General features: G+C 53.9%; 10 protein-coding genes across 10 annotated transcripts; 4 read left to right on the forward strand and 6 right to left on the reverse strand.

Annotated features, from left to right (window-relative positions):
- The first annotated feature begins 117 nt into the window (after positions 1-117).
- On the forward strand, positions 118-3,909 carry PV07_10257 (uncharacterized protein). Its single transcript, XM_016397573.1, has 5 exons — positions 118-846; positions 904-1,409; positions 1,733-2,728; positions 2,785-3,124; positions 3,173-3,909. Exons 1-5 carry the CDS (start codon positions 568-570, stop codon positions 3,773-3,775), a joined length of 2,724 nt encoding a protein of 907 aa, XP_016244764.1. The 5' UTR covers positions 118-567; the 3' UTR covers positions 3,776-3,909.
- A 1,373-nt stretch (positions 3,910-5,282) lies between these two features.
- PV07_10258 (L-serine ammonia-lyase) lies at positions 5,283-7,953 on the reverse strand. The gene has a single exon (XM_016397574.1). The coding sequence runs from the start codon at positions 7,909-7,911 to the stop codon at positions 5,728-5,730; it is 2,184 nt and encodes a 727-aa protein (XP_016244765.1). The 5' UTR covers positions 7,912-7,953; the 3' UTR covers positions 5,283-5,727.
- Positions 7,954-11,214: 3,261 nt separating this feature from the next.
- Positions 11,215-13,050, reverse strand: PV07_10259 (uncharacterized protein; the record flags this gene model as incomplete). Its single annotated transcript, XM_016397575.1, has 4 exons — positions 11,215-11,661; positions 11,716-12,037; positions 12,089-12,944; positions 13,002-13,050. 4 exons carry the CDS (start codon positions 13,048-13,050, stop codon positions 11,215-11,217), a joined length of 1,674 nt encoding a protein of 557 aa, XP_016244766.1.
- A 365-nt stretch (positions 13,051-13,415) lies between these two features.
- On the forward strand, positions 13,416-14,801 carry PV07_10260 (uncharacterized protein; the record flags this gene model as incomplete). The annotated part of the gene is made up of 3 exons (XM_016397576.1): positions 13,416-13,548; positions 13,605-14,374; positions 14,426-14,801. Exons 1-3 carry the CDS (start codon positions 13,441-13,443, stop codon positions 14,799-14,801), a joined length of 1,254 nt encoding a protein of 417 aa, XP_016244767.1. The 5' UTR covers positions 13,416-13,440.
- Positions 14,802-15,555: 754 nt separating this feature from the next.
- Positions 15,556-17,405, forward strand: PV07_10261 (uncharacterized protein). Its single transcript, XM_016397577.1, has one exon. The coding sequence runs from the start codon at positions 15,669-15,671 to the stop codon at positions 17,172-17,174; it is 1,506 nt and encodes a 501-aa protein (XP_016244768.1). The 5' UTR covers positions 15,556-15,668; the 3' UTR covers positions 17,175-17,405.
- Positions 17,406-17,507: 102 nt separating this feature from the next.
- Positions 17,508-18,680, reverse strand: PV07_10262 (uncharacterized protein; the record flags this gene model as incomplete). The annotated part of the gene is made up of 1 exon (XM_016397578.1): positions 17,508-18,680. Exon 1 carries the CDS (start codon positions 18,552-18,554, stop codon positions 17,508-17,510), a length of 1,047 nt encoding a protein of 348 aa, XP_016244769.1. The 5' UTR covers positions 18,555-18,680.
- A 737-nt stretch (positions 18,681-19,417) lies between these two features.
- On the reverse strand, positions 19,418-20,592 carry PV07_10263 (uncharacterized protein; the record flags this gene model as incomplete). Its single annotated transcript, XM_016397579.1, has 3 exons — positions 19,418-19,820; positions 19,925-20,505; positions 20,581-20,592. The coding sequence occupies 3 exons, from the start codon at positions 20,590-20,592 to the stop codon at positions 19,418-19,420; spliced, it is 996 nt and encodes a 331-aa protein (XP_016244770.1).
- Positions 20,593-21,146: 554 nt separating this feature from the next.
- On the reverse strand, positions 21,147-23,190 carry PV07_10264 (uncharacterized protein; the record flags this gene model as incomplete). The annotated part of the gene is made up of 4 exons (XM_016397580.1): positions 21,147-22,112; positions 22,178-22,750; positions 22,809-22,876; positions 22,941-23,190. The coding sequence occupies 4 exons, from the start codon at positions 23,188-23,190 to the stop codon at positions 21,147-21,149; spliced, it is 1,857 nt and encodes a 618-aa protein (XP_016244771.1).
- A 448-nt stretch (positions 23,191-23,638) lies between these two features.
- Positions 23,639-25,767, forward strand: PV07_10265 (uncharacterized protein). The gene has a single exon (XM_016397581.1). The coding sequence runs from the start codon at positions 23,677-23,679 to the stop codon at positions 24,727-24,729; it is 1,053 nt and encodes a 350-aa protein (XP_016244772.1). The 5' UTR covers positions 23,639-23,676; the 3' UTR covers positions 24,730-25,767.
- On the reverse strand, positions 24,670-27,495 carry PV07_10266 (uncharacterized protein). Its single transcript, XM_016397582.1, has one exon. It carries the CDS (start codon positions 27,470-27,472, stop codon positions 25,877-25,879), a length of 1,596 nt encoding a protein of 531 aa, XP_016244773.1. The 5' UTR covers positions 27,473-27,495; the 3' UTR covers positions 24,670-25,876.
- Between the last annotated feature and the right edge of the window lie 63 nt (positions 27,496-27,558).

Below are 27,558 nucleotides of genomic sequence, written 5' to 3' on the forward strand. Positions count from 1 at the left end.
CAATCAAATGACGCCTCGTGGCGCCATCTTCGCGGGGCATTTTCCCGCCGAGCATTCCGAGTCTTCGACTTGGAAGCATGTATCAGATATCAGCCTCAGCCTGACCTCAACTTCCTTCTCTATTCCATCGCCATCGGAACAACTGATTCCCTATCCGTCATTTCATCGATATCGAGCTAGTCTCGCTTGGACACGATGTTCACCATATCTGTCTCACACTTTTCTGCCCTTCTCTAGGTTGGAGATGATTGATTTCACCTGCTTGGAGACCGCCTGTGGTTTCAATCTCGAAATTATGCACGCCGGGGCTCGTTGCTGTCAGCAAAAACTGCCACAAGCAATGATTGAAGCCGAAGAAAGCTCGAAATCTATCTTGGTTGATACCTGGAGTTAGAGCCAAGGTCCAAAAGCCAATCTCAACTCGACCTACTGTGCAGCTCCAAGGGCAAATGCGATTCGGGAGGCCTTCAAATCCACTGCAAAGCACACCACCGCGAGACCGAAGTCAACCTCAACCGCGTCTATCGCTCTGGTAAGCTTTTTGCGGGCCGGAGCAAGCCTGAGCCAATGGCTGCCGAAGGAACTCGCCGTATAAGGACGGCTCGTCTCCGGAAACTGCTGCTAAAGCTCGCCTGGACCATTGCCACCGCAATCCAAACACTCCCCAACCAGACAGATCAACTGCGGAACCTCAAAATCTTACTCATATCGCCCTTATGGACTTCTTTGGAGAATCCGGATATCGAAAATGTGCTATCTTTGAATATTAGCATCAGCGGATGCCTGGAAGAAGTGGCCGAATCTCTGGAGATTCTCTTCGGTGGTGACCGGGAGAGCAACCTGAAAGTATGTTGCAGCCTCGCCCTTGCAGCCACTTTTCAATGCATATGCTAAGGGAATTAGACGCAAGACAGCCTTGAGAACTCGTTGCCCATGCTCCTGGAGCTCGAGAAACGCTGTGACACTACCTTTGGAGGCGAGCTCGTTCGAGAGAAGTTGTCTATGAGTCCCACTGTCGAGGATACCAAATCTTTCTTGATCAACTGCATTGGCAAACTCGAAAAATGGAATTCCGTCTCGAAAATCAGTTCAGGGCATCATATTGATCATCCCTCTGATGATCCCAACCCGGCTACTATTGTACATCCCCTCCCGAAAATCGAGTACGCTGTCTTCGAGGGAAGCAACAGTACACATCATTTAACAGACCTACTTCACGACGTTTTGCATGCCAATTGGCCCTGCCAAATCGGAGATCACAACCATGCCGGGAGACTCGGAGAATGCGAAGAAGCCAGGTTCTGCCTTGATTCGCGATGGAGCTTCAGCAAGACTATCGACTACTTCTCAATTGTCTTGTCAGGTCAAGGTGTTCTGCAAGAATGCAAGTTTTGCATTCTCGCAAACAGGTACGTCTCTATTAATCTACTCGCACGGGGACAGCGTCAAGGCGCGCTATTGACTCTCACGAGAACCCACCGCTCAAACTGGTATTATCAGGCTTTTTACAAGATTGAAATACGTCTGTTTAACCGTGATCGAGAGAGGCCCAGAGCTTACCTCTACGAATAGAACTGGCATTATGCAATCATGCAAAGGGTGAATATTGAGTGTGGTTGCGAATAGCCCTCGAGAGGCAATAGCGGCACTTTTTGCTGTCCCCTGAGAGCCACCTGCAACAAGACCTGTCGCAATCAGCGATTGAACTTGATGGCTAACTGTGTGATTCTAGCTTACGTCCGAAAGGGACCAAGCAAGAAATGTGCTTAACGGTACACAGCAGTATGCGCGATTATTGTCTCAACCTCGCCATGACAGATACTACGGGACTATGGATTCGCTGGAAGCAAAGCCCCACTTTGTTTGAATCTCATTCGATCTCCAGATGTCGAGAGATGACATTGCGGGAGCTCCTTGGCACGGTAACCCTGACAATTTGCGCCAGACGCGTGATCGGGCTGGTCCTCGCTCGAGCTGCACTCCATCTTCTTGGGGGGAAATGGGCCAGCTCACCCCTTTCGCTGGACAATATTATACTTTATCATACAATTGTCGACGGGCGACCACTCTTCTATTTCGATAAAATCTTTGTCTCCACCCGATTTTCAGAGCCCGGCCCTGGTTCCACCCAGTCGTATGATGATGTTCCCGTTTCACCATTGTACGGTATTCATGACCTCGCTGTGGTACTCGCAAAGATCGAGTTAGGGGAAAACCTCGCTCGAGTTGAAGAGAAGATCGGACTCGCATTGGAAGCGAATCCCCTTGCTCTGGGCAAGTCTCTGCTTAAGCAATGTCGGCTCTACTCTTCATCGCCTCCTTCCACCATCGAATTCTGTCTGGATCCGTCTTCCTTTGACGACTTTGAAGATTTGGATCAGGAAGAACTCCTGGTGAACCGAGATTTCATCAACGCCTACTACAAGGGCGTTATACGGCCTCTAGAAGGCTGGCTTATCAAATATGGCTGGACATGGAAGCAAGTCAATTGGCACCAACCTTATGTGATGGATCACAACGGCATTTGTCACTTCGTGCAGCATGCAAAGTCAGGAGAGCCGTTTGGAAAGACGCAAACACTGAAAATACGAGAGAACACTAGACCAACCTTATCTATCGACCCTGTACGCGAAACGAACAACGATTTGCAGATTGAGTGGTCAGGACAACCACCGGGCAGCGTCATGGACTATGGCTCCTTATCTTCTACAGTGACCTATGATCGAGCGTGGGCTCCCAGCTTTCCCGACAAGTAGCAGACTCGAAGTGCTAACAACTGTTCAGGGACAATTGGTTTGTCAATCTGAAGAGAATGCTCGGCAACATTTATCGCGACTCGCTCCTTACCTCGTCCAAAACCGAGGAGTTGAAATATCCCAAAGTGGCAATCATCGATACAGGTATTTACTTAGGGCACCCCGAGCTGCAACCGTTTGTCAATTCTGGACACATAGCGGGATGGCACGATTTTGTACTAGGCAATGAGTCAAATGAGGACCTCGATGGTCATGGCACGCACGTTTCCCATCTCTTGCTCAAGACAGCACCTTACTTACGCTTGTATCATGCAAGGGCATTCCGACATTCCGATGCTGACGCAGACACGGCCACGCTGGTCGCGCGGGTGAGCGGTTCCGGATGACGCAAAATGATTAATGACTGACGTCGACAGGCAATCCGTCATGCCGTGGATAAGTGGAATGTGGACATCATCTCCATGTCATTCGCCTTTGAAGAACTGGATGTAGGCATCTTGAATGCGATACACCACGCGGTGGACTGCGGGGTCTTGTTGTTCGCCGCCGCATCCAACAACAGAGCAGAGAGGCGAAACCCCATCGGATATCCTGCGCGGGAGGAGAACGTTATATGCGTCAACTCGACCGATGACCAGGGGAACAAATCCACCTTCAGTCCAGAAGGGGTAGAGCGGGACTACAACTTCGCCGTCCTAGGAGAAAACCTAGAGGCAGCATGGCCACCGACACAAAACAATGGCCAGAACTTGAAGAGAGTCACGGGCACGTCGCAAGCGACTCCTCTGGTCGCGGGGATCGCGGCAATCATTCTTCATGTCACGAGGATGAAGCAGTTCGGCAAATTCGACATGGAAACTTTGCTCAAGCAGGCTCGGGGCATGAGAAAGGTATTGTATGAATGCATGACGAAGAAGCAGGGGGCACCTCGTTACAATTATATCACGCCTGGGGATCTCTTTAACTCGAAGCTGTCGAGTATCAGAGTCAAGATCGAGTCGGCGTTGGAGAATCTATAGCCATGAGCCCTTGGGACGGGTTCTGAGGATTAGTATCTTGTTCTTTTTTTATGAGTTTGAATGAGCAAGCGGCACCTTGAGCGGCAGAGATCAAGCTAGATTCCCCGGTAGACCATCTTTTGCAGAATTCTAGCCACAGCAAAATAACTACAGAGCCCCTTGGATCCCAGCCGAAGGCTGCCGCGCAACTTGTAGAGCGGAGGCCGACCGGTTTATGTAGAAGAAACATTGACACCCAACATCCAATCACAGAATATTTACAGTAACCACCCTCCTGCCCTGCCCGAACCTGTATTCTCCAGGCAAAATTCCAACGACGCCAACGACGGCAGGATTCTGAGCAGCCATCGACCACTGAAACTCTCAGACTGATTCCCCACAAGAAGATGTCTCGAACCTATAAACGCTGGATCTTCACCAAATCAACCGAATACCGCCCAAACGGAGTGCTCCGGCTCGGCCAGATCCTCAGCGACCCGTTCGACCCGGCCTCCGCTCTCCATCCACAAGGTCCACTGCCCATTCCAGACGACTTGACCGTTGAAGACAGCGAGCTCTCCGGGGTCACCGTGTCCCGGGCTAGCGAGCTGTCCGCGCAGTTTGGGCTGTGGGCGGACCTGACGGGGATTGCTGGGCCCGTGGGGTCCCGCACGGAGGCGTCTATGCGCAGGGTGCAGTCCCAGGACTGGACGATTGAGAAGCTCCTCAGCCACATCTTCACGCCCTCGAACGAATACGTCGACGCATCGCTCCGCCATGGCGACGTGCCCGCTACGCTAAAGAACGTGTGGCTCTTCAAGAAGCGGCTGTACATGCTCACCGGTGTCCGCGTGGTCCAGGGTGCGCGCATGAACACCGCGGAAGAGCGCTCCGGGAGCACCAAGGGCAGCGTGCAGGCCGATGCAACCTCCCTGGGCGCGCCGGTCACAGTCGGAATCAGCACGGAGATCACGAACAAACGTTCTCGGGACATGGCGTTTGAAGGAGCTACGGATTTCGTGTTCGCTTATCGACTCCAGCAGATCTTCTACTACGGCGTGAACAAAGACCCGAAGCATGCGCCGTTTAAGAAAGGCGAGACTTCGGCGGCGGGCCGGTCGTCGCAGCAGAAAGAGCAGCCGGAGGAGGTGTTTGACGACTTCGAGGTCCTGAACGTCGATGAGGATGACTACGAAGGCGACGATATGCACGGTGTGACCGAGGTTGTGGTTCCTGGTTTCGAGAATGTGGGCGTATTAGTCCAACAAGACTCCCACTGATCCTTGGAACTGGCGACTGCAACGAAAATGAACCCCCCTATCCAGTTGTGGACAGCAAGAAACCGGGTCTCGTTGTTCTCCAGAAGGGACCATGTTGCGAATAAGTCTTCATGCGGCCAGGAATGTTGAACCGGAGAACGAAGAAAGAACAAGAGGCGAAAGTACTCGCGAGAGAACACGTGAACGGACTGCGGGGGGCAGGGAAAATGGAACGACAGTCCACTAGGTACAGAGTACCACAGAGCACATGAATCTCCTAGATCTATATATCCCATGTACCTGCAAGGTATAGTTACCTTGTACAATCTAAGTCTTCACTGTCCTACGGCCATAGACGACAAAGCCCCTGGGATGGATGTGCCGGCGGGGCTAGTTCTCTCAAGCTGTTTCCTTTTTCTACTCATGAAGCTGACGATCTTATCCTCTGGAGTCTCGTCTCCGTAAATTGATTCGAGATCAGAGCGGAAAAGAGAGAGAGAGAGACCACCTGAAATACCCGACACGTCTTGAAGTGGTTGGGTATGGCCCAGCCACAGACAGGGTGTGGAGGAAGTTTTGGTGCATCTGAGATTGCATATCTAACAAACCACCTCCTTCTATCACTTTGAAGCACCTTTAACCACGTTTGTGACATATTGACAAGTGACAGCGAGAAGCAAAGCTCGAAATCGCGAGACCTTGGATTCCCCCACCTCAACAGTCAGGCACGCTGACGGGGATGTGAAGCGGCACACTCGTGGCCAGTCCGCTCAGACTGGTCTCCTTGAACTCGTTCCTCATGCCGCGGGCAGTCAGGCGCATGGCCCGGATGGCGTCGTCCAGCCTCACCTTTTGCGTGCCGGTCTCACTGCTGAGGGCCAGGTTGGCGCTCGAAATGGCCTTGACGGCACCCAGGGCGTTTCGCTCGATGCAGGGGGCCTGGACGAGGCCACCGATGGGATCGCACGTGAGGCCCAGGTTGTGCTCGATGCCGATCTCGGCCGCCTGTTCGACCGCCTCGGGGCTGGCGCCCATGCACGCCGCAAAGGCGCCCGCGGCCATGGAACACGCGACCCCGACCTCCGCCATGCAGCCGCCCTCGGCCGCGGAGATGGTCGCGCCCCGTTTGTACAGCATGCCGATGGCGGCGGCCGTGAGCAGGAAGGTCGGCACGTCGCGTTCGGGGTCGTCGCTGATGAATTCGATCGTGTACTTGAGCACCGCGGGGATGATGCCAGCCGCGCCGTTCGTGGGGGCCGTGACGATCCGTCCCCCGGCCGCGTTGGTCTCGTTGACGGCGATCGCGTACGCGGTCAAGTAATCCATGGCCGGGAAAGTGGTGCGGCGCGGGGGAGACGGAGGGATCGGGTGGTCCAGGGCACCATGGACGATGCGGGGAGCCCGTCGCAGGCCCGTGCGATTTTGTGCCGCAGTCACCACTGCGGCTGTCGGGTGAGGTAAGGGTTCATTGGGCGTCTTTGATGATCCCGCGCGTTCGACGTCTTGGGATGCTTGTGTGTGTGAGGGATAGAGACCTCGCGTGAGCCGCCTGTACAGCGCGGGGGCTCGTCGATGCAGCTTGAGCGAGCCCGGTAGGGTCGAGTCGAGCGGAGCCTGGACTCCTTCGAGGATGCTTTCGTCCATGACCCGCCAGATGCGAAAGAGCTTCCGATACACTTCTTCTTCCGAGGACCCGTGGCTCTTTTCGTTCTCAAACACCAGCTGCGCGATGGTCAGGTTATGCTTGTGACATAAATGCAACAAGCTGGCCGCATCGCGGAAAGGGTAACGGGGCTGGGGGGATTTGGTAGTAGTGCGGTCGCCTTCGGTCTCGATGTCTGTGGGACCACTAGTCGAGGTAGGTGAGAGGCCGCTTGAAGGAGGAGTAGTAGTGGACTCCAAACCAGTCTCAGACACCCCGGCATCGTCGCCGTCAAGGAGTTTGACCTCGAGCCCGGTCTTGCGATCTCCAGCAGCATCTGCGCGGCGGATCTCCTTGTAAAACATGTTCTCGGACAGATCAGCCGGATGATGTCCTGAATCTGGAGCCACCAGATCGCGGCAGTCTTCGGACGAGCCACCTTTTGGCAGGTCCTGACCTCCTCCATTGGAAGAAGCCGCCGCGGCGGCATTGTTGGACAGGGCGCCGTTGACAACAAAGCCGCCACCGACGCTGAAGAAATCGTTGGTGGCCAGCATGTCGCCGTGGGCGTCGAAGACCATCAGCCGCATGCCGTTGCTGTGGAGGGGCAACTTGCGGCCCCATTCCCAGATGAAGTCGCGTTCGTAGTCAAAGGCAATCTCCTTGCCCTTGTGACCCCCTGGCAGGCCCTGGCCCAAGAAGAGCTTCTTGGTCGACTTGATCTCGACGAAGCGCTTGGGCACGTACGAGGTGTCGACTGTCTCGACGTCGGCGCTCTCCAGGCCGAGAAGCAGGGCCGACGGCGTCATGTGCCCCTCGCCCGTCAGGGCCAGGCTGCCGTAGATGGAGACGCGGATCTTGTCGACCCGCTGGAGTAGGTTGGCTTCCACGAGGTCCGCGACAAAGATGTTGCCAGCGCGCATGGGGCCGACAGTGTGCGATGACGAAGGGCCGATGCCGATGGAGAAGAGATCAAACGTGGAGATGACGGCGTGTTCGTAGTCCGCTTCGCTGTACGTGCCGGCATCGTCGTCGCCGTCGTCATCGGTATATCGCCTCTGCGGTGCCGTGCTGAACTGGCGGCAAGCAGGGTGCCCGTGTATGACTCGAGGCGCGTTGCAAGGAAGCCAACGGCATCCAGCTGTTGTTGCTGCGCGCCCATATCTCGCGCTGATCAGTGGTCCACTGCGTAAGCCCAAAGCCCAAGTCCCAACGGCTCGCGGCAGAGCAAGCCTCCGCAAGCCCGTGCGCTTCATTGCCACAAACAGGCTGCAGGGGGGAACACTGGGCGAGGGCTGGCGTAAAAAAGAAAAGAGTCAACAACGAAGGAAATGTGACTTTTATGACAATATATGAATGTGATAATAGTTCGCCGACGTTCTCGGGAGTTTATGCTTCATCGGGATTGGTATGCCTTGTGGGCTATCACCAGCCTATCACCCACAATGTTGGGGCGAGCTTTGGCCACCTTCTCGTAAAGCAACTTTTGGATACAAACGGCGAAACTCTCCCTATCGCAAGCTCTACATTGTATATAAATGTCCACCCCCCGGCGCAGGGCAAGCAGCTCCCCACCATCTGCCTTCAACAGTAAGTCATCTTATGTCCCTCCCAGGTCGAGCCCATCACCACTACCCTATCCGCCGGACATCAAATCAAATATCGGAAATCAGACAGTTGCCGGTCCGTCTTGCCCGACAGATCTTCTTGCAGTGCCTCATCCACGCTCAGTCTCTGGCTCTGTCCGTACCGCCGGTCCCTGCGTGCGTTTTCCCAGATGTAATACACAAGGAGACAAGCGAGAAACCAGGCGCCAAAGGCGAATCCCGAAAGCGATGCCTTGAGGCCGGTCTGTCAAAAATGTCAATGAACCTGAGTCCTTTGGTTGGGGGACCGAGATGCCACGTCCGGAGCAATGGGGGTAGGTTGGACTTACACTGTATCTTGGAGCTTCGTGGGACTTGAAGAACTGTGGGCCCGCGATATTACCGATGCAGTAGGCGACAAACAAGGTGGCGCTGGCGACTGACCGCTTGGTGAACCCGCCGACGTTGGAACTGATCAGACTCAAGGAGAGGGGAACGTTGGCCGCGAAGACGCTGGCCAGGCACAGCCCGCCCATGCGCGCTGCGCGGCCTTTGCATTCGTAGACCATGATCATGCCTGCCATGGAGGTGAGGGTGTTGATAATCATGAGCACCAGCCGGGCTGACGGAAGGAGAGTGGCCAAGCTCGAGGTCAAGAGGAGGAAAACGAGCTGCGACACCCCAACGGGCATCTGAATGAGAAGGGCTTTGAGGTTTGAAAACCCGAATCCCTTGACGACAAGTGCTCCAAACTGAACGGCAGTCAGTATCCTTCGACAAGCGACCGCCGGTCAACGCCAATAGACAAGGTCAAGGCAAGGTGCATCAAAAGACGGAAAGGACGGTGGAAGACGGGAGAACAAGGGAGGATGGAACTTACGCTGGTCAGTCCGCCGTTGGCCAGATTGACCGAGATTGTGTAGAGGACCAAGAGCCACAGCTGCGGATCAGTCAGGGCGTCCATGACCTGGCTCGGGACGAAGTTGTCGTTGTCCAGGAGACCCGTCTTGTTCTCGATCGTGCGCCTCAGCGCAATTTGCTGCTGTTTTGCGTCCAGAAACACGGCTCTATCTGGCGAATCCGGGAGGAAGAGGTACAGAACGAAAGCATAGGCCGAAGTAATACTACCGAGAATGAGGAAAAGCAGACGCCAGTCCGCAAGAGAGGACGTCTGGATCTGCCCGATGCCGTACGCCACCAGCCCACCAAAGATGTTTGCGAACGAGTTTCCTGCAAACCAAGCACCTTGTCTGTGTTTAAGAGTCTCGTCAGTTCCCGGGACGCGCAAAGAATCTTTACCAGCGACTAAATAGAGAGGAATCGCAGTTCCAGAGACCACGAGAAAGGGTATAGAGTAGTGGGTACTTACCGCAGAGGTTGTTCTTTGCGTGTGTAGAACATGCCTGTGATCAAGGCAAATCCGGGGGCAACGGCTGCCTCGCCCACACCCAGGAAGAAACGTGCCGCCATGAGTCCCCCAAAGTTGTGGACGGCGCCGTGACACATGAGAATGCCGCCCCATAAGCACCTGTGCATGTATTTATATCAGCGATTTGTCTTCTGTCTGTGCCTTGTATATGCGGGTCGGAAGGCGGATTGATTGGAAGGACGAGATGCAGAGGGGGCTGGAAGCTAGCAATCTGGAATAGGAAAATCGTCTTCTCATACACAGTGACGGCGATGTATTTCCCAGTGGGAAACCGGACAATGAGGTAGGAGCTGGGCCAGCTCCACGCGAGGTAGCCAAAGTAAAAAATGGCCGAACACCAGGAGTATTGGGAGCCGTGGAGGTCCTGTCAATAGAGAGAGCTGTGTTAGCGCGTTGAACATTCTGAGAATAAGAAGGAACAGAATGACAGGCCCGCTCAATGGAGCGCAATTTGCGGCGGTGCCTCCCTCTTTCTTACCAAATCCTGCAGCAGGCCCAACAGAGTGGCCGAACTAAGGGCCAATTTGTCCATGTATTGCAGTAGGTAACAGAATCCCATCAAGGGAATCATGCTGAAAACCCGAATATAGTCAGCCAGGTGGATATTCATGTGAGAGGCCGAAGGCATATGCTTTTCATCACGACTGACCAGAAATCGATCTTTCTCAAGACCTCCCTCGACTCTGACGGCGACACGGCCAAACTGTCCCCCTCTTGGACCTCCAGAATCTCCAGTGGACGCATTTTGTAGCCTAGCTTGACGTCCGAAGAACTGGCGTTGTTGTCCTTCTCCATCGTCGTGGTGGGATTTTGCATCCTCAGTCGGGAAGAACAAGGAGGAAGTAGCCTCGTCCTGAGCGACCGTGGTCTGAACTGCGCACAGGTGGCTGGTTCTTCGCAAGGAAATTTGCAACCACTTAGTTCAGGAGATGTTGAGCGAGTCCACAGAGCATGATGTCGTGGTGTTGAGGTCTTATACTCTCCAGCTCCTATGTTCCCACGCTGGCTAGGATTTCCCAATGGAGCTGGTTATCTTTGCTTATCTGCTCCCCAATCTGGGGTTCGATAAACGTACATTGGCGACTCTCGTCGACGGCGAAATATGCCTGCACGATTCGCCGATTCGACCGGCATTGATGGGCTGATCTGGAAGCTTTGATATGTATGTCGGCAAGGCTCTGCAAGTCGGCAAAGCAGCGAGCGCGCTGATTGGCCATATCGGCAACCATCGGAGCCCATCTCCACATCCTCCCTTATCTTTCCTGGCTGTTCGCAAATTACAGAAATTAGCGACCTTGGAGGCCGCGGGAGGCGAAGTGGGAGTGTTGCGCGCGGAATGGATGCGCATCACCCGGCCGAGGTGCAGAAGCTATGATCGCTTCCGACGAATACGCTCATCACACTTGGCTAGGTAAGGTCAGGGATATCCCACTGTTAGCAGAAGTCAAAAGGCGGCCGGGCTTAGAGAAGATAGAAGCCATATGTGCTGCAAAGAGCCCGGTAGTAACGGCGCCCGTGAACGCAATATCTTCTACCTCAAATCCTTAGCCTCTCAATAACCGTTGATCGGCCATCGTGGCTACTGAATGGCATGTGCGATTTGCTTCGAGAAGGAGTTGGCCGAGCAAGCCTTTACCGTCCCAGTCCGACCGAGGAAGGCCAAAGCTAGGGAGGAGGACTTGTGCTCTCAAGAGCTGGTCCTTGAGCCAGTCGCGATGGACCAAGTCTCTGGTCCGTATCATCGCAATTGCTAGAGGCCAGACCAGACGATACAGTTGCCGAGGGTCTTCTTTCACGGCCTTGTACCCAATACTGGCGACAGTTGCTACTACCCGGTCCAGCCAGGGTGGAGACTCATCATCAGGATCCAGGCAGGAGTACAACACTTGCAGAGCATAGTACTCGAGACTAGCGTGGTAGACTGTCCATATGAGTCTCCTCGTGCCGGTGTCGACGACCTTCTCAGCCAATGCGAGAACGTCAGCAAACTCCTATCGCCAGAGGTCAGTGTGTTAGGCAAGATACCCAGTTGGCCCAGTACATACGTCTCCCAGTTTGGTCAGCTCCTTCCACAACCGTTGCCGGCCAGCCTTGTCACTGCGGCCCATATCTGAAGAGGTGGCGAGATTCAGGATGCTAAGTTTGGGTTTCTGGCACAAGTGTAAGAAGTGAAGAGGTCGGTAATTCTCCAGGTCGTCGAGTAACTCAGAGACTGGATACTGAGTGCCCCATAGCTTGGGAAGGCAAGATCTGGCGCTGTAGAAAAGCCCGTCGTAAGAGACTGGGGAGTCCGCGTCTTCTGAAAGCAAATCCATCCACAGTCTTCCACCGGCCATACTGCTAAATGCGAGATAAATGTCCATGTACCTTTGGTCGGTCGTTAGGGCGATTGTCACGAAGAGGGGCTGCCCGACTTACGATATGTAGTACAGCAACTGCTGAGACGCCAGGGGTAGTGTCGTCTTGCCCTGTTCGCCACACGATTTCAGATATGGTTTGAGAAAAGATCGAATCCCTTCCAGATGTACATGAGAAGCTCCAATGCTTTGCGAGTCGTATAGTCCAAAATGGAGGATCAGGAACCACATAGCAAAGAGGGCATTCACGTCATCGTCGTTTCCCCCAGAGGAGGATATGTGATCTACCAAAGCAGACAAGTCTTTCAGAGCGAGGTGATAGTGGCTTGTCGCCGAGTGCTCCAACCGGCGGGCTCGCTCATACTGGTTAGAGGACAATTTGCCATCGTACTGGTCTAGGATGGCTTTCGACCGTAGCTCCATGGAAGCTCCAGCAATAAAAATCCTCATCACACCTGCGTACTTGCTTGCAATATTCAAGTAGATGTAAGACAGGCTGCTCCATTGGAATGGCTTGCCAATTCGGAGGACCATTACAGAGTTCCGGACGTACACGAAGGATTCTTGATCCTGTGGAGTGAGCCGTAAGGAGTTGGAAAGGGGAATATGTGCCGTTGATAATGCCGACGGCACGACATTGAGAGGCGACTGTACGTCGAGGGGCAGTCTGGGTGATGAAGATGTCAAGCTCGGCCGGGCATGATCGCTAATCACGCTTTCTGTCGAGCCTGGGCTAGGATGAGCAGCATCGGCGGGTGCGAGCAACCTGGGTGACGAAACATTGACGGTCGAGATCGCACTGCGAGCTCGTCTCACGGGTTGGTTCCAATCGCATCTGAGACGAGTCTTTGAGCATCGTCCGCAGACAGGCCTTATCTCGTCGCACTTCAGTTTTCGCGTGCGGCACGTCGTGCATCCTGAAATGAGCTGGTGTTTCAGCGCAAAGACTGTTGATCACAAAGGGAAATACGTACCGGTCTTTGATCGAGAACCACGTTTGGCTGATCCAGTGCCGCCCGTCATCGCTATCATTGAGTAACAATGCTGGAGAACGGTTACTCTGGGGCGGAAGACAATGATGAAGGAGAGCAAGCCGAGTGGCTGACTCGGCTATCGCTGAGGCGGAGAAGGACGATTCCCCATTTATGGCTTCATGAATGGTTGATTTTGCCGAGCGCGGGGGGACGGTGGTATGCGAGCACGTCTCAGTGGCGACAACCACGACATTTCCCGCCGAGGGTATCAGGCAAGACAGTCGGGAGCTCTCCAATGCCTTACACCTGTAAGGCTGAGTTTATATCAATATAAAGGGAGGCATCAATGCCACTGAAAGATGGGCCAAGACAGGCCGTTTCATCACGAAAGTGACCAACACCGAAGCCAACTTCTGCTCTGGGAGGAACATTTGCGAACATGATAGCTCCGTACGGCGGCGAGCCCTTCTCGACACAGGACCTGCACAAGAACATCTCAGAATGCATCAGCAAAAATGAAGAGCACCTGGCTGACATCTGCAAGAAGGTCTGCCCCCTTTCAGGTTTACAAAAGTAGCCTGCCGCTGACGACCTCATATCCAGATTCATGATGACCCGGAGCTCAACTATCGGGAGTTCCACGCACATGACAATATCTGCGATTTGTTGGAAAGGTTGGGGTATCATGTCAAGCGACACACTTACGGCCTCGAAACTTCCTTCGAGGTGGAAACAGGGCATGGAGGGCGCCTAGTCGTGTTCAATGCGGAATATGACGCTCTCCCGGGAATCGGACATGCTTGCGGACATAACCTGATCGCCACCAGTTCCATCGCAGCCTTCATTGCAACAGCTGAGGCACTGCGGGATAGTGGGCGAGAGGGACGAGTCCGCCTGCTGGGAACACCAGCCGAAGAGGGCGGTGGTGGGAAAGTGCGTCTCATCCGAGCAGGTGCATATGAAGGGGTCGATGCCTGCTTGATGGCGCACCCTATGGGTTGTATGCCATCGAACCTGGATGGTGTCGCTGCTGGCAAGTCGCTTGCTCGTCGACAAGTCAAGGTCACGTTCAAAGGCCAGAATGCTCATGCTGGGGTCATCCCCTGGAATGGCAAGAATGCGCTCGACGCCGTCGTCGCATCGTATGTCAACATCTCGCTGCTACGACAGCAGCTCGCTCCAACCGTGCGTGTACATGGAGTCGTCCGACAAGGAGGAGCGGAGCCTAATATCATCCCGGACTCGGCCAGCCTCGAGTATTTTCTGCGTGGCTCAACCTTTGCCGAGGTTGAGCAGCTTTCGGACAAAGCGAAAGCCTGCTTCGAGGCTGGTGCACTGGCAACTGGATGCCAGGTTGACTGTGCTTGGCAACTGTAAGTATATGGCCCATTGAGAGCAAGACGTGATATTGACTCGAGTGGCAGGGATAATGACTACAAAGACATGTGCCCGAACCTTGCCATCGCACGAGAATTCACCAAACATATGCATGACTTTGGTCGCGAGTATGTCGAGGACACGGGCAACCAGGTCATGGGAGGCTCGACGGACATGGGCAACGTCACATATGAGGTGCCCGGTTTCCATGGCGTCTTTACTATTGGTACCGATGACGCAAAGGTTCAACCACATACCCCGGCCTTTGCAGCAGCGGCAGGGACCAGACCGGCCTTTGAGCGTGCTCTTGACTGCGCGAAGGGCATGGCAGCAACGGCCTATGGTCTGCTTACCCAGTCCGAGCTCATGGAAGAGGTGCAGGAGAAGTTCCGGGAGCAAATGAAGCCAGAGTCGAAGCTGTGATCGACCCAAAATCAATTGTGGCTGAAGAAAGTGCAATAGACTTGCATATTACACAATAGCGACTTGTGTCGACGGAGAAAAGTGGGTTTCAGGGCGAAAAGACAAGGAGGATAGTTTCATCTTTCCTCCCGCTGCGCACGGACGAAGTGTCTTGAACGGTAGTATCTGTTCCTGATATCTAGGTCGAGTGGAGATGAGAAAGAATAAACAAACCAGGTTGGAGGAGAAGCAGAGACAAGGATGGGAATGAGGGAGACGTGGTTCTTACGGCGACCAATCACTAGTCTTTGACCATACCCAAAGAGGGAGGACCACCCCACCCACCTTACATATATGCAGTATCTCGTAGACCTGTACTGTACTGGTTACGATTGCTCCGCGCCAGCTATCCATTCAAGTAGATTAGCGGGGAAAGATGAGGGCAATGGGCGGTGACAGTAGGACGTGTCATGCCATCCTCTGCCCTCCGCTCATAGGGGGTCAGATAGAAATACAAGGGTCTCCGGGTATATGCCGTGAGGCACCTGCAGTTCAGCAAAACGGTGCGGAGCACAAGACGTCCCCATTGGAGAACTGCATCCCGTCTGGATCAAACAGCAGTCAGTGGGTATTACTCGGAGTATAGGAACCAAAGGGGAACCAGTTTATCTCCGCAGTTGTCAGACCCATCTCATGATCCGGAGACGTCATGACAACTTGATTCTGATGCATACCATGGACAGTTGATGAATTCCCCATCAAGGACATTTGGCAAGATCGTTTCAAGCCCAGAAGAAATACGGGGACCCGATCTGTCCGAGTCTCCCCCTACCAGAACTTTACAATATCAAAGGTCTCCCAGCACCAGTTCCATTCCCGGAAGAAGCCATGCCTCCAACCTACCCCGAGACCTTGAAAGTGCGGTATTCCTCCGACGACGCGTCCCTCCGATTCCCAGTCCACAATCCCGCGACCGGCGAGGTAATCACCAATCTCCAGGCAGGGACGCCCGATCAAGTCGATGCCGCCGTGCTCGCCGCCCAGAAAGCATACGACACCGACTGGCGATGGCGTTCCCCGGCGGAACGGAGCGCGTTCCTCTTCAGATGCGCCGATGCACTGGAGCCCCACAAGGACGAGCTGGCCGAGCTGCTGTGCCTGGAGAACGGCAAGCCCAAGCAGGACGCCCTGTCCTTCGACATCAGCTTCCTGGTCAACATCTTTCGGTTCTTCGCCAGTATCTGCGACAAGCTGCCGGGCGAGTTCTACCAGCGAGGCAGTGTGAACGCGACGGTCATCTACGAGCCCTTCGGCGTGTGCGCGGGAATCCTGCCCTTCAACTGGCCACCGATCCATTTCGGTGGTAAGACGGCTCCAGCCCTGGCGGCGGGCAATGTCATGGTCATCAAGCCCGGCGAGCAGGCCCCCTTGACCGTGATCAGGATGTGTGAGATCATCTCCCAAGTCCTGCCACCGGACGTGGTCCAGGTCGTGCCGGGCCTAGGGCCCGATGTCCCAACGGCATTGATCAAGCACGACCTTGTCAAGATGGTGTCTTTCACGGGCTCGACTGTGGCTGGCGCCAAGGTGGCCGAGACAGCTGCGAAGACGGTGACGCCTGTGGTGCTCGAGCTAGGGGGTAAGAATGCGTTTGTCGTCTTTGACGACGTCGAGAACCTCGATCGCGCAGTTGGCTACGCCCTCGAGGGGGCTTTTTTCAACAAAGGCGAGGCCTGTACTGCTTCTTCAAGGATTCTCGTCCAGAAAGGAGTGTACAGCCAGTTCTGCGACAAGCTGGCCGCGGGGGTCAAGAAGCTCAAGTCCGGAAACGGTCTGGATCCCAGCACCCACCTTGGCCCGCAGGTCAGCAAGGCACAGCAGCAGAGGGTGTTGGACTACTTGCAGAAGGCGAAAGATCTCGAGAAAGAGGGAAAGGTCAAGATCGTCGCCCAGGGTCAGCTGCCGGATGACCCGGCGTGCAAGGACGGCTTCTTCGTGCAACCCACCTTAATCACCGACGTGACGAGAGACATGGTGATCGCGCAAGAGGAGATGTTCGGTGTGCTCGTGACGGTCACGCCGTTCGCGACGGAAGACGAGGCCGTCGACATCGTCAACGAGTCCCGGTACGGCTTGACGAGCGTCATCTTCAGCCAGAACAGCGAGAGATGCTGGCGCTTCTCCAAGAAGGTCGATGTCGGGCTGGTCTATGTCAACAACTACTTCCGGAACATCCTTGGGGTGCCATTCGGAGGCGCCAAAGAGACCGGATACGGCCGGGAGCATAGCATTGACACGTTGAAGGAGTGGTGTCGCGCCAAGGTCATCAACCAGCCGAGCGGATTCGGAGAGATCCCAAGCTGGAGGGCAGTCAAGGAGGTATACGGGGCCTGAATCAAGGTCTGGATCGCACGACAGCCTTCCGACAAGAGTCTGGTCTCTTCCAATGAAGACACAAATGACAACGAAGCAGGGTGGTAAAATATCATTGGGGACGAAGTATTCACGCCCTTCGCCGTAGCGATATTGACAGAATGCTAAATAGACAGCCAATCGGCTTTCTCTTATTTAGGGGGTAATAGCTAGCTAGTGGTGTTTTAATTCCCTAGCACGAATAGCGCCTTGGCACGATAACTTTCTCTCAAAATGCAACTCGCAGCAAAGCCTTTGCTTCTCCTTATAACTTTGGGCTTGGACCTCTCAGCTGAGCAGTGGCGAGTGACCAACTCAATACTCGAATTTCTGTCCGACCAGCTTCTCGCTCAACTCCCACAATCGCTCCGCCGATTTCGGATCCTGTGCCCACGCAGGAGCCTGCGCGATCTGTCCGTCGCTCAAGTAGATCCCGCTCCCGTCCTTGAGGTTGGCCGGGCCGAGGGTGTCGTCCAGTCCCGCGACCAAGGACGTGGCGGTGCCCTGGTCGATGCTCTTGAACTCGGACTTGAACTTCTCGACGATCGCTGCGAGGGCGGCGGGGTCGTAGTGGCGGCTCAGCTCCGTCAAGATCGCGCCGGGGTGCAGGGCAAAACACAGGATGCCGTACTTCTCATAGAGACGGGAGAGCAGTCCGAGCGCGAACAGCACGTTGGCCGACTTGGACTGGCCGTAAGCCACGGTGGCGTTGTACTTCTCGTTGAGCTCGACCGGTCGGCCTGTGGTCGCCAGTGCGGCATAATCGGGTTGTTCGTCCTTGGGCAAGCTTCCCATTTCCTTGTCGAAGTTGATGTCGGAGAAACGGACAGGGCTGTAGGCCACGCCGCGAGAAGAGACGTTGACGATACGCGTGCTGCCCTTGGGGTTGGACTTTGCGGCCGCCAGGATCTTGGGCATGAGCAGGTTCGTGAAGAGGAAGTGACCGATGTGGTTGGTTGCAAATTGCAATTCGATCCCTTCGGGGCTGAGCTGTCGTTCAGGAATGCTCATGACGGCGGCGTTGTTGAACATGATGTCGATCTTCTCGACCTGTGCGTTCGAGAGGATGGAAGACGCTGCGCTGCGGCAGGACTGCTGAGACGAGAGGTCCAGCGGGACGGCAATGTACGTCGTGCCTGGCGACTTTGCGCGCGCCTCGTCGATGATCTCTTGGATCTTGGACGGCGTTCGGCTTGCCAGGATGAGGGTCTTGGGTGCATGGACGCTGAGGGTCTCAACCAACTTTCCCCCAAGCCCGCCCTTGTTGACCCCGGTGATCACAATGGTCTTGCCCTTGATGGCCGGTGCAAACATCTCCGCCACAGATGTCCCCGTTGTCGAAAAGCCAAAAGGGCGCGCCATGTTGCTGTTTGTTCTGCTGGAACCGAGTCTTCTCCGTTGAATCGCTTGTACAGTGAGTTTCTTTGGCTTTGGGTGAATGCTGGACTCGCACGACGGCCTGATCTCGATTCGACGCAAGACTTTACAAACCCTGCTGTAGAAACAATCCATTCCGTTCCTCTCCTCCAGCCCAGAGACACGTTCTCTTTATATACGAGTTACCTTGCTCCCTTCTGATACATGTGTACCGAGTCACTCGTACGAGCTCGCCGAAATGTGGATACAAAGAACAAGGCTGAGACGTCCTCCAATGGTTGTCAGGGCCGGAGTTTAGCTCCTCGATTACCTCCGGGCGCGAATGGACATAAATCCGAGGTTTCATGGCGGTTAAAATCCAGAGGCGTGTCATATACTTGCATTAGAACGGGGGCCGAGGCAGGCTGAGAGGCTGGGGGATGGTCTCTTTTGTGAGCCGAAAGTGCGAGATTGGTCGTATATTCCATATTAGGAAAGTGCATCTGAATAAATCAGTGGGACAAGCCGTATAGAACATGGACCGGGCTCTGGTCTGGGAAATGTGCCATTTTATCTGCATATTCTGCACAAGGGAAATGTCACGACCCGACACCGTCGCTAATCGAGGACCAAGAAACCTGTCGATCGGTGTGCTGTCCTCTGGTCCTCGCCCATAGTGAGACGTCTGGAAGTTTCATTGCGCCCTTCCCAAGCGAAAAGTGGGACGGACTGGTCAGAGGCACCGTCACCGAAAATTGCCCGTTTCCCCTTTACGAACCTCCCCAAAATCCGCAGACTATGGATAAAGATGGCATGAAGTCCCCCAGTTTCGTTTCTTACTTACTGCACCATCATCCAGGCTCATCTTCTTACTCATCCAAGCCCAAAATATCTGGCACCGGCCCCTCGGGAACAATGCCGCTCGGATTCAGCATGGTCAGACTCGTGAAGTAGTGGCCTTTGATATGTTCAAAGCTAGTGGTCTTCCCAAAGGCCTCGACGTTCCAGTACAGATGCTTCACCCAGCGATGGATGTACGGGTAATGGGTGCGGATCATGGCGCGGTTCGTCTTGAACAGGGCGACATAGACCGGGTCGAAGCGGATGATGGTCACGTAAAGGCGGATGTCGGCTTCCGTGATGAATGCCCCAAAGTAATAGGGGCCGTCTTTGGATGCGGAAGAGAGCTGCTGTTCAACTTTGTCCAACGAGGCGAAGAGCGCGGTCACGGCGTCGTGGTATGCGGCTTGCGTTTGGGCGAGGCCGCATTTGCTACGGTTGAGAGTCTGCATCAGTGCTTTGATCTCGGATCTTTGTCGCGCGAGAAGAAAGGATCAGAGCATGGATGGACAGGGTGAAAGCAAGAGCCAACTCACTAGACGCCGTTGTTGATATTATCGTAAGTCCATCCGTTGACCTCGTCAATCTCCCCCCTCAACTCTCGAGGATAAAGGTCGACCTTTCTCTTCTCCTCAGACAAGAGCCCATCGAACTCCGTGTACAACATGCGGATAATCTCACTGCTCTCGTTGCTCACGATAGACTCCGTCTTCTTATCCCAGAGCACAGGAACTGTGAACCGGCCCGTGTAATTGGGATCAGCACGGTAGTAGAGCTCCTTCAGACGTTTGAATTCTGGGTGCAGAGGGTCCGGGGTCACGTCTTCCATTGGCAAGGATTCATCGGGGCCAACAAAGCGCCAGCTGTCGACGATGGACATGTGGAAGTGGACTGAAGTGACGGAAATGATGGACTCAAGCCCCTTGAGCTTCCGGATGATCAAGGTCCTATGGGCCCATGGACATGCGTACGAGACATAGAGATGATATCTTCCCTTTTCAGGAGGAAACCTCGAGCCTGGTTCGCTAGAGATCCAGTTGCGGAACCGAGATACCGGTCTTTGCAATTCGCCCTTCTCATTGAACAGCTTGGCTGGCAGAGGATTCTCTTTTGTGCTCTTTGGAGCCAGAGATCTCCGTTAGCATGTTCTCCCAGACTCCTTCACGTCGTTTCGCAACCGACTCCGACATACCTGGATAGACATGGCTTGGACTTTCAAGTCTGCTTGGGTTGACTCTCAGAATCGCAAACAGTTACCAAGTAAGTATCAACGCGGAACGTCGCCTCACTTATACCTGCTCGTGATCAAGGCCTAGCACAAGTAATCAGGGGCCATACCGTGTGGTAGAGTCTATATCAAGCATTGAGGCGGCAAGGTTGCCTACAATTCTCAAGTGCTTAGCGACAATCCGACGTCAGATCTGTTTAGCGAAAGTCTATGACCGTCTTGCTACAATCAGGTCATATAAGTTTAGGCCAGGGTAACGACTTCATTGGCATCTTGGTCAGCCATTGTTAAGCATCTCCACAAATTGCTTCTCGCCCGACAAGCTCGGACGAAAGAATCAAATTGTCACGTGAAGCTCCTGCTTACCAGCGGGAGCTCTTGCAGTCAGCGATGGGCCAGAATAATGTGTGAGCTCTTGGTATGGGCTGCGATGTTCTCCAATCATGCTACGGCTCCTCGTAGGAGGCATGCGAAGCTGACCGTTCGAGATAGAGTGGCCGCCGGTTGATCAAAGACCACGCCAGCCTCACTCAACACTTCAGCTTGATTCCTTTTCTCTTTTCCTCTTCGCGATGTTCAAACATGACCTGAACTCCGACAAACAACGCGCAACAGGCGCCAAGCATGAAGACCGCGCCTTGCCAGCTGCCAACAATGCCATTCACAAGTCCCATCAATCCATCCAAACCCACGGCAAAACCCACTAGGTTCGCTGCCATCATCATCAGAATATTGATGACCGCTCCGATCCCACAGATGACGCGGTATGTATTCGGACGGTTCTTCCATTTTGACGCCGGGAACGCCATCGTCGCAAGAACTTCCGGTAACACGAAGAGCACAACAAGCCAACCCCACAGCAGAAGTCGTAGTTGGATATCGTGCCACAAAGCCACGAAAGTGAAGACTGCGAGCATGTTGAGTATGCCGCGCACTTTGCCTGATCCCCCACCAGGCCCACCCCCCAGCGGCACGTAAACATAGCGAACCGTCCACCTGTTGAAGCTTCGGTGCCACGAGCGCCAAAAGCCAAAGGCAGAATAATTGTCGCTCATACAGCGAACCATGTTTTCTGGAGGATCGATACCATCCACCAAAGCCCAGAATCTGAAAAACCGCCAGGGGATCATCAACTTCAGCCAGATGTGGTGCAAATTAAAGTAAGCGAGCATACTGAGTTGAAATGGTGTATATGCAGACCAGTCCGGCGAGGCTTTCGATATGGCAACCATGTAAGCAGTGTGTATGAGAAATTCCATGCAAAACATTGTGATAAGAAGTCTAATGCCGTAGAGAGCTGTTCTTTTTGTCGTCACGGACGGTGGTCGATAGGTGGATTGGGAGATGTAATCATTGAAAGTCAGAATCGGACCAGCCAGATAAAGAGGCGGATATAATACATAGGCGAAGTATGTGCGAAATGAGGTGTAGGCTGATGCCGGAGCCGGCATCTTGACTCGATCTCTTTCGGAGAGTGCAGAGGGATCGAGTTGCTTCTTCTTAACATTGTCAGTAACCGCACTTAAGGGTTAAGAGCATTCATCAACCATCCACAACATACCTCGATCGGGCTTCCTGCTCTCGAACGATCTAACGACCAGTAATAGTCGAAATTGAAAGAAATCATTCGTAGCACAGTGATATTGAAAAGGACCTCCCAGCGCGGATTGAGCCCACCATAAGAATCCAAGAATTTGCCCCAATCGGCCGCAACAGGGAAGAAAGGCACGAGAGCTTCGGCCATGACCGAGTATCGGTAGCCTTGGGCAAGTTCGTTGGCAAAGAGAATTGCGATATTGAAGATCCACGTGGCTACTGGGATCGTATCTCGTGGAAGAGCTGTGGCAATCTTGAAGTTGACGAAAAGAATGAGCAGGATTTTAAAGATTGAGTAGCCATTCAATGCAAGAATGTAGATCAATGCAGAGCCAAAGTCGAATGCGAGACGGTGTTGAAGCCGGGATTCGGCGGTCGACTGGCCATGAGGAGGCGAATTGGCACTGCCGTTGGAAGTCGGTGGATTTGGAAGTGTAAGACGTTCATAGGCCTTCCGAAGGAGAGGATGCAAAACAACTAGGGCTGCCAGATATGGGATATTGTCTCGAAAACCAGCATATTGGCCATCGGAATTGTCCTGCCATCCAGATAAGCCGAGGAACCACATGCACTGGGTTGGGTTTCTCCCGACGTACCACTTTCCGACCAAATAACCAGCCTGGAGAGAGCAGATGCTCGTATTTGGAGTAGTTTGGGGAGTCAGCTATTGTTCAAGCCTGTCAAATCCACTGTCCTACTGCTTCAGTGCAAAGGTCTGAAATTCTTACGCTGCGAGACAGTGACTACAGCCCAGTACATCTGTGGGACGCAAAACAAGAAGACGACCAGATATACATAGAACTCGGCGGTTCCCCATCGTGGGCGCGATGTTTCTGCGGATTGTGTCTTTCCATCTCTTACTGCCTGTTTGGAGGGCGTCTCGTTTATAGCCTTTAAGGGCGTAGGGGAGGAATTCGTAAACCGCGTGTCTAGAGTGTCAAGAGAGTACAGATCGCGGAGGGACGAAAGGATTGTCATATCGATGTATGCATTCTGCAGTCCTCCCTGGGACGCTGTAGGGCTTCAAAAAGCTGAAGAATCGGGATTGTCTTGAAATGTGTCCTGGAGTTGCAGTCGCGGGTGCGCGTCGTGTCAAGAAAGTCACATCCGCAGGGGAAATTCTAGGCCAATGAAAACCCGAGAATGTCCCTGCACAGCAAGGAGGTCGATTTATCTCTTGGCAAGTATAGGCGCTAAGTGCCCCTCCACTTAACTACGCATAACCAGCAGTTAGTTAAAGAGACCCCTATAACACCCCTCACGTAGGCTACCTAGCGAGCTAGGTAGAGGGCTATTTCTGCCTGACAAAGAATATTTTGGTCCCCACTATCTTGCACCTCGTACTTGGGCAAATAATTCCCTTGTCAGACAAAAACGATGCCGCGATGAATCCTGGTCACGAACTTCGCGATCTCGCGAATCTGTCACTTCATCCAACAACTTCCTCAGCTCCTCCACGCCCACATGCCTTTGATAGAAGAACTACCAGTCACCAGCACTGCCCGTGCCTCACATGGCTGGACCTATGTCCCCGACAATGCAGCGCCCACCCCCACCGTCCAGCTGGGCTCCCGCAAACGCGGCCGCGACAGAGCGATAACACATGCAGCTGCACATAAACTCTCGGCGAAGCAAGAAAAGGCCATCCAACAGCGGCTGAATGACTTGAACAAGGAAAACTACCGCGAAGTCAATATCCCGATACCGAAACGAGAGGGCGCGAAGGGGAAAGAGAGGAAGACCACACAAAATGTGAGGCGGATTCTCGCCTACAACAGGACATTCCAGCATTATCTTGCGGACGAGGAGGCAGGGGTGAACGTCTATGGAAGTGCTGCCAATGTACTTCCTGCCACAAGTGCGAAAGGACAATCGAGACAGGAGCAGACGCAGAAGACAGCGACGGATTCTAAGAGGCGCAACGACGCTTCTTCAACGACTGCCCAGAAAGGAGCTTCGCGCCGTCGAAGCTCGTTGAAACATGCTAAGACCATGCCTGCGAAGTCCACAGGAGGGGAGCGCGCCAACAATGTTGACGTGGAGATGCCTGATGCTCCTCCATCTACGAAACCCTCGGACCCGGCATCGCCAACAATGGCTGCTAAATCGCCTTCTTCATCCCGAGATAGACAACAACCTTCCTCGCCGCCATCAGCTACTCAGCCGCGTCCTCCATCCTATGACCCAGCTCTCGACCGCGATCCGCTGCTTCGTACATTGGATATTCCCAAAATGCCATCAGAACGCGTCATGCAGGCCCTCCTGTCCGAGCCACCGCTAAGTTACGTTGCCGCACGGGCAAAACCACTAGATGACAACATCGAGGCCGATGGCGGGTTCGCCATGCGCACGGGTAACAACTCACTTATGGCCAAACCACAGCGCTGGTTTTGCTCAGTATGTGGCTACTGGGGCAAAGTGAGGTGTAAGTATGGATGTGGAGAGCGGGTGTGTGGGCTCTTAGATTGTTGGAAGGGCCACGAAGCGGTTTGTACGCTGGCGGCAACAGGCTACTGAGTTGACGGGTCCTACCAGCGAGCCTCTCATCAATTGAGGTAGGTGTCAGACAGCACCGCCATCTCCACGCGGGGTACTTGTTCCTCGAAGAGTTTGCTCCCCAGCATTCACCCCCTTTCCGCCCTTGCTCACCATAGGTGGTCAAGATGCGGCAGCTGCATCTGCATCACTGTCGGCCACTCCATCTGGACAAGGGTATCCAGACTTCCTTGCGCATGCAACTTCAACCCCACACAGGAGCTTTTCTATCACAGAATTTGACTCTGCGTTATCTTCTCTCCATATGCTAGGTTGTCGGTATGCTCGTGGGCGCTGTTGACCACTCCTCCAAGACAAGTTCCAGAACATACGAATCTCAACGACGATGCTCTCTCTAGCGAGATCTCAAGCCGGTTGCAACAAACACATTCGCGGGACAAAAAGCCCCATGCCGGCCAAAGAGCAAATGAGCGTTTCGTGTCTGTTTGGATTGATCCAATCTTGAAAGCCTGAGCGAGTGCGGCGAGGCTGACGAAGCTCGAGTCGACGTCGTGCTCGGCTCGAAGGAAGGCCCAATTGCCTGCACAATGATGGTGTACGAACAGCTGCTGACGTGGTATTTGGTGTGATAATGCCATGTGTGAAAATACCGCCTTGAACCTCCTCTCCATCATGCCGCTAGGCAACCCCCTCGTAGCTACCATTGCCAGGTACATACAACGTTGCATTATTTCCAACATCATTCGTTGCACGTATCATTCGTAGAGCGAGGTGCAGAGGGGGACTTTCACTCAGCTGGATCCTCAAGGGCCATCGGATCATATGTCATACAACCAGCCTTGTTCATCGCAAAACAGCGTTTCGCTCAATCTACCATCCAACTCGCATAGCAACATTTCCTCGACGTATTTCATAACCCAATAATCGTCCGTTTCTTCCTCCGTCCGGTCAGATTCTCCACAATGGGCGAAGGAAGCCTTCTGGACGGCAGGTCTTTTGAGGAAAGAACATCTGACGGAGGTAAATCCGGCGTCTCAATCTGTCGGTCTTGCATAATGCCGTGCTCCTTGCACTCCGTCTGTGTCCTTGGACGCTAGGAGATGGAAGGAATACCGTGTCCTCACCACTCCCGGATTCTCGGGCGTATTCGCTCAATGTCGAAAGTCAGTCATCCACCTTTCTTCGTCCCACAAATCCCACAGACGCCCACATCGCCGGCATTCACATACGCGCTTTGACTCTCCTTGCACGCCGAGCTCCGACACGACCAGTGTCTTGGGTCTTTCCGGGTGTCTAAGACGTGCGAGCATGCCATGCACGTTGCATTGAGGCGAGGATTCTCGAGTGAGCAGATCGGGCAGGGTATTGTTGGGGGCTGCGACGAGGATGAAGCTGAAGCTGAGGGTGAATTTGATGAGGCTGGCTTGGCTACGCTGGATTCTGGGTTGCCCTGGGCCGATTCCAAATTTGGGACCACTGTTTTCGTTTGTCTGAGCTTCAGGATTGGAAACGCATCCTTTGTATTAGATCGCGTTGATTCTGAATCAGGCAAATGACACGAAACTTTTATTGGTGTCCCTGTGGACTGGAGCTGCTGTTTCTCGCGGTCCATTTCCCTTGAGGCTTGACTGCGTTCGGTCGTGTCAGATTCTGGCGTTGCTGTCATCGCCCTCGTGGAAGTTTTGTCCGCGGAATCCGGGTCTTTGGCTTGGATACCATCAAATTCCGCGTCGGTTTGAAAGGGTTTGAAATAACGGTCGAGTGTATTGAGTTCCTGTAATTCACGTTGAACATCAATGTCTCCGGTATCTTCGTTGTCGCAGACTCGGATCATCCCACGGCCTTCGCCATCTAGCATTCTCTGGCCATTGATGTCCTTGGCATCTTCTTCACTGGCATCCGCATCCTCGTAGAAGTCTTCGTCCATGACATCCTCGTTAGCCTCCTCTGCGGCGTTTTGCAGATCCGCGACCTCCTTCTTGTTTGTCTCGAATCGAGCCAATGCGGCGGCAGCTCTCAGTTCCCGACCTCGTTTACTCTGGGCAACCCGGGGTTTGTTGCCAATAGGTCCTTTGCGGTTGATCTCAAGGCTTAATCGGACGTTCTCATCCTCACCGAGCGTCACGCCATTCTTGCCGAATTTCTTTTCGATCCGCCGGTCTCTCTTCTCCTTCCAGGTCAATTCTGGTTTGTCTGTTCGGGCTTTGCGTTTTCTCTTGCGACTTCTATATGTACCTCCACATAGTGGCAAACCTTCCAACTCCTCGCTGCGTAAAACGTTGCTGCCCATGACAGTGCCCAAGTCACTCAGCGTCCGTCCGCTGCCCCAGAAGCCTTCACCCGTGTAGCCCTTTTCCCACAGTCCTTTCATCTCTTCTGCGTAAAGATTTCTTGTCTTCCAGAAATCCCGCCCGTGGTTCATATGGGTGTTATGTGCCAACTCGTGCATCATGACCATTTGCACCATGTTGAAAGGAACCCATCCGCCACTCTTGCTCTGGAGGACCAGCTGAATGATTTCGCCATTGTTGAAATTGCGACCGATGAATTCTGGGTTCGGCTCGTATTCTTCCAGGGTGGTGACAGAGAGGTAGTGGCTCTTCATGAGAGGGAGGCATTGTGCGGCGATGGCTCGCAGGAACGTGTCGGCAAGGTCGTATGAGGCCTGGTCCGACGGTGGCCGGGGAAGTGGCTTGATGAAAACAATCCGATCATTAGGATGAGAGGACTTTTGATGATTCAGCCGTAGGGTGTTGAGGGGCATCACGATGACTTGGTTGTGTGAAGTGCAGCGAGCATGGCCACAGAAAGAAGCAGGCGGGGCAGGATCAAATCCATGCTTTACAAGAC

This window comes from Cladophialophora immunda, assembly GCF_000835495.1.
Source record: "Cladophialophora immunda strain CBS 83496 unplaced genomic scaffold supercont1.6, whole genome shotgun sequence".
Classification (NCBI taxonomy): Eukaryota; Fungi; Ascomycota; class Eurotiomycetes; order Chaetothyriales; family Herpotrichiellaceae; genus Cladophialophora; species Cladophialophora immunda.

Coding starts and splice junctions, on each gene's coding strand:
- PV07_10257 (XM_016397573.1), top strand. CDS start 568: ATGGCTGCCGAAGGAACTCGCCGTATAAGGACGGCTCGTCTCCGGAAA. Junction 847..903: donor ACCGGGAGAGCAACCTGAAA/GTATGTTGCAGC, acceptor TAAGGGAATTAG/ACGCAAGACAGCCTTGAGAA. Junction 2,729..2,784: donor ACAGTGACCTATGATCGAGC/GTGGGCTCCCAG, acceptor ACAACTGTTCAG/GGACAATTGGTTTGTCAATC.
- PV07_10258 (XM_016397574.1), bottom strand. CDS start 7,911: ATGAAGCGCACGGGCTTGCGGAGGCTTGCTCTGCCGCGAGCCGTTGGG.
- PV07_10261 (XM_016397577.1), top strand. CDS start 15,669: ATGCCTCCAACCTACCCCGAGACCTTGAAAGTGCGGTATTCCTCCGAC.
- PV07_10265 (XM_016397581.1), top strand. CDS start 23,677: ATGCCTTTGATAGAAGAACTACCAGTCACCAGCACTGCCCGTGCCTCA.
- PV07_10266 (XM_016397582.1), bottom strand. CDS start 27,472: ATGCCCCTCAACACCCTACGGCTGAATCATCAAAAGTCCTCTCATCCT.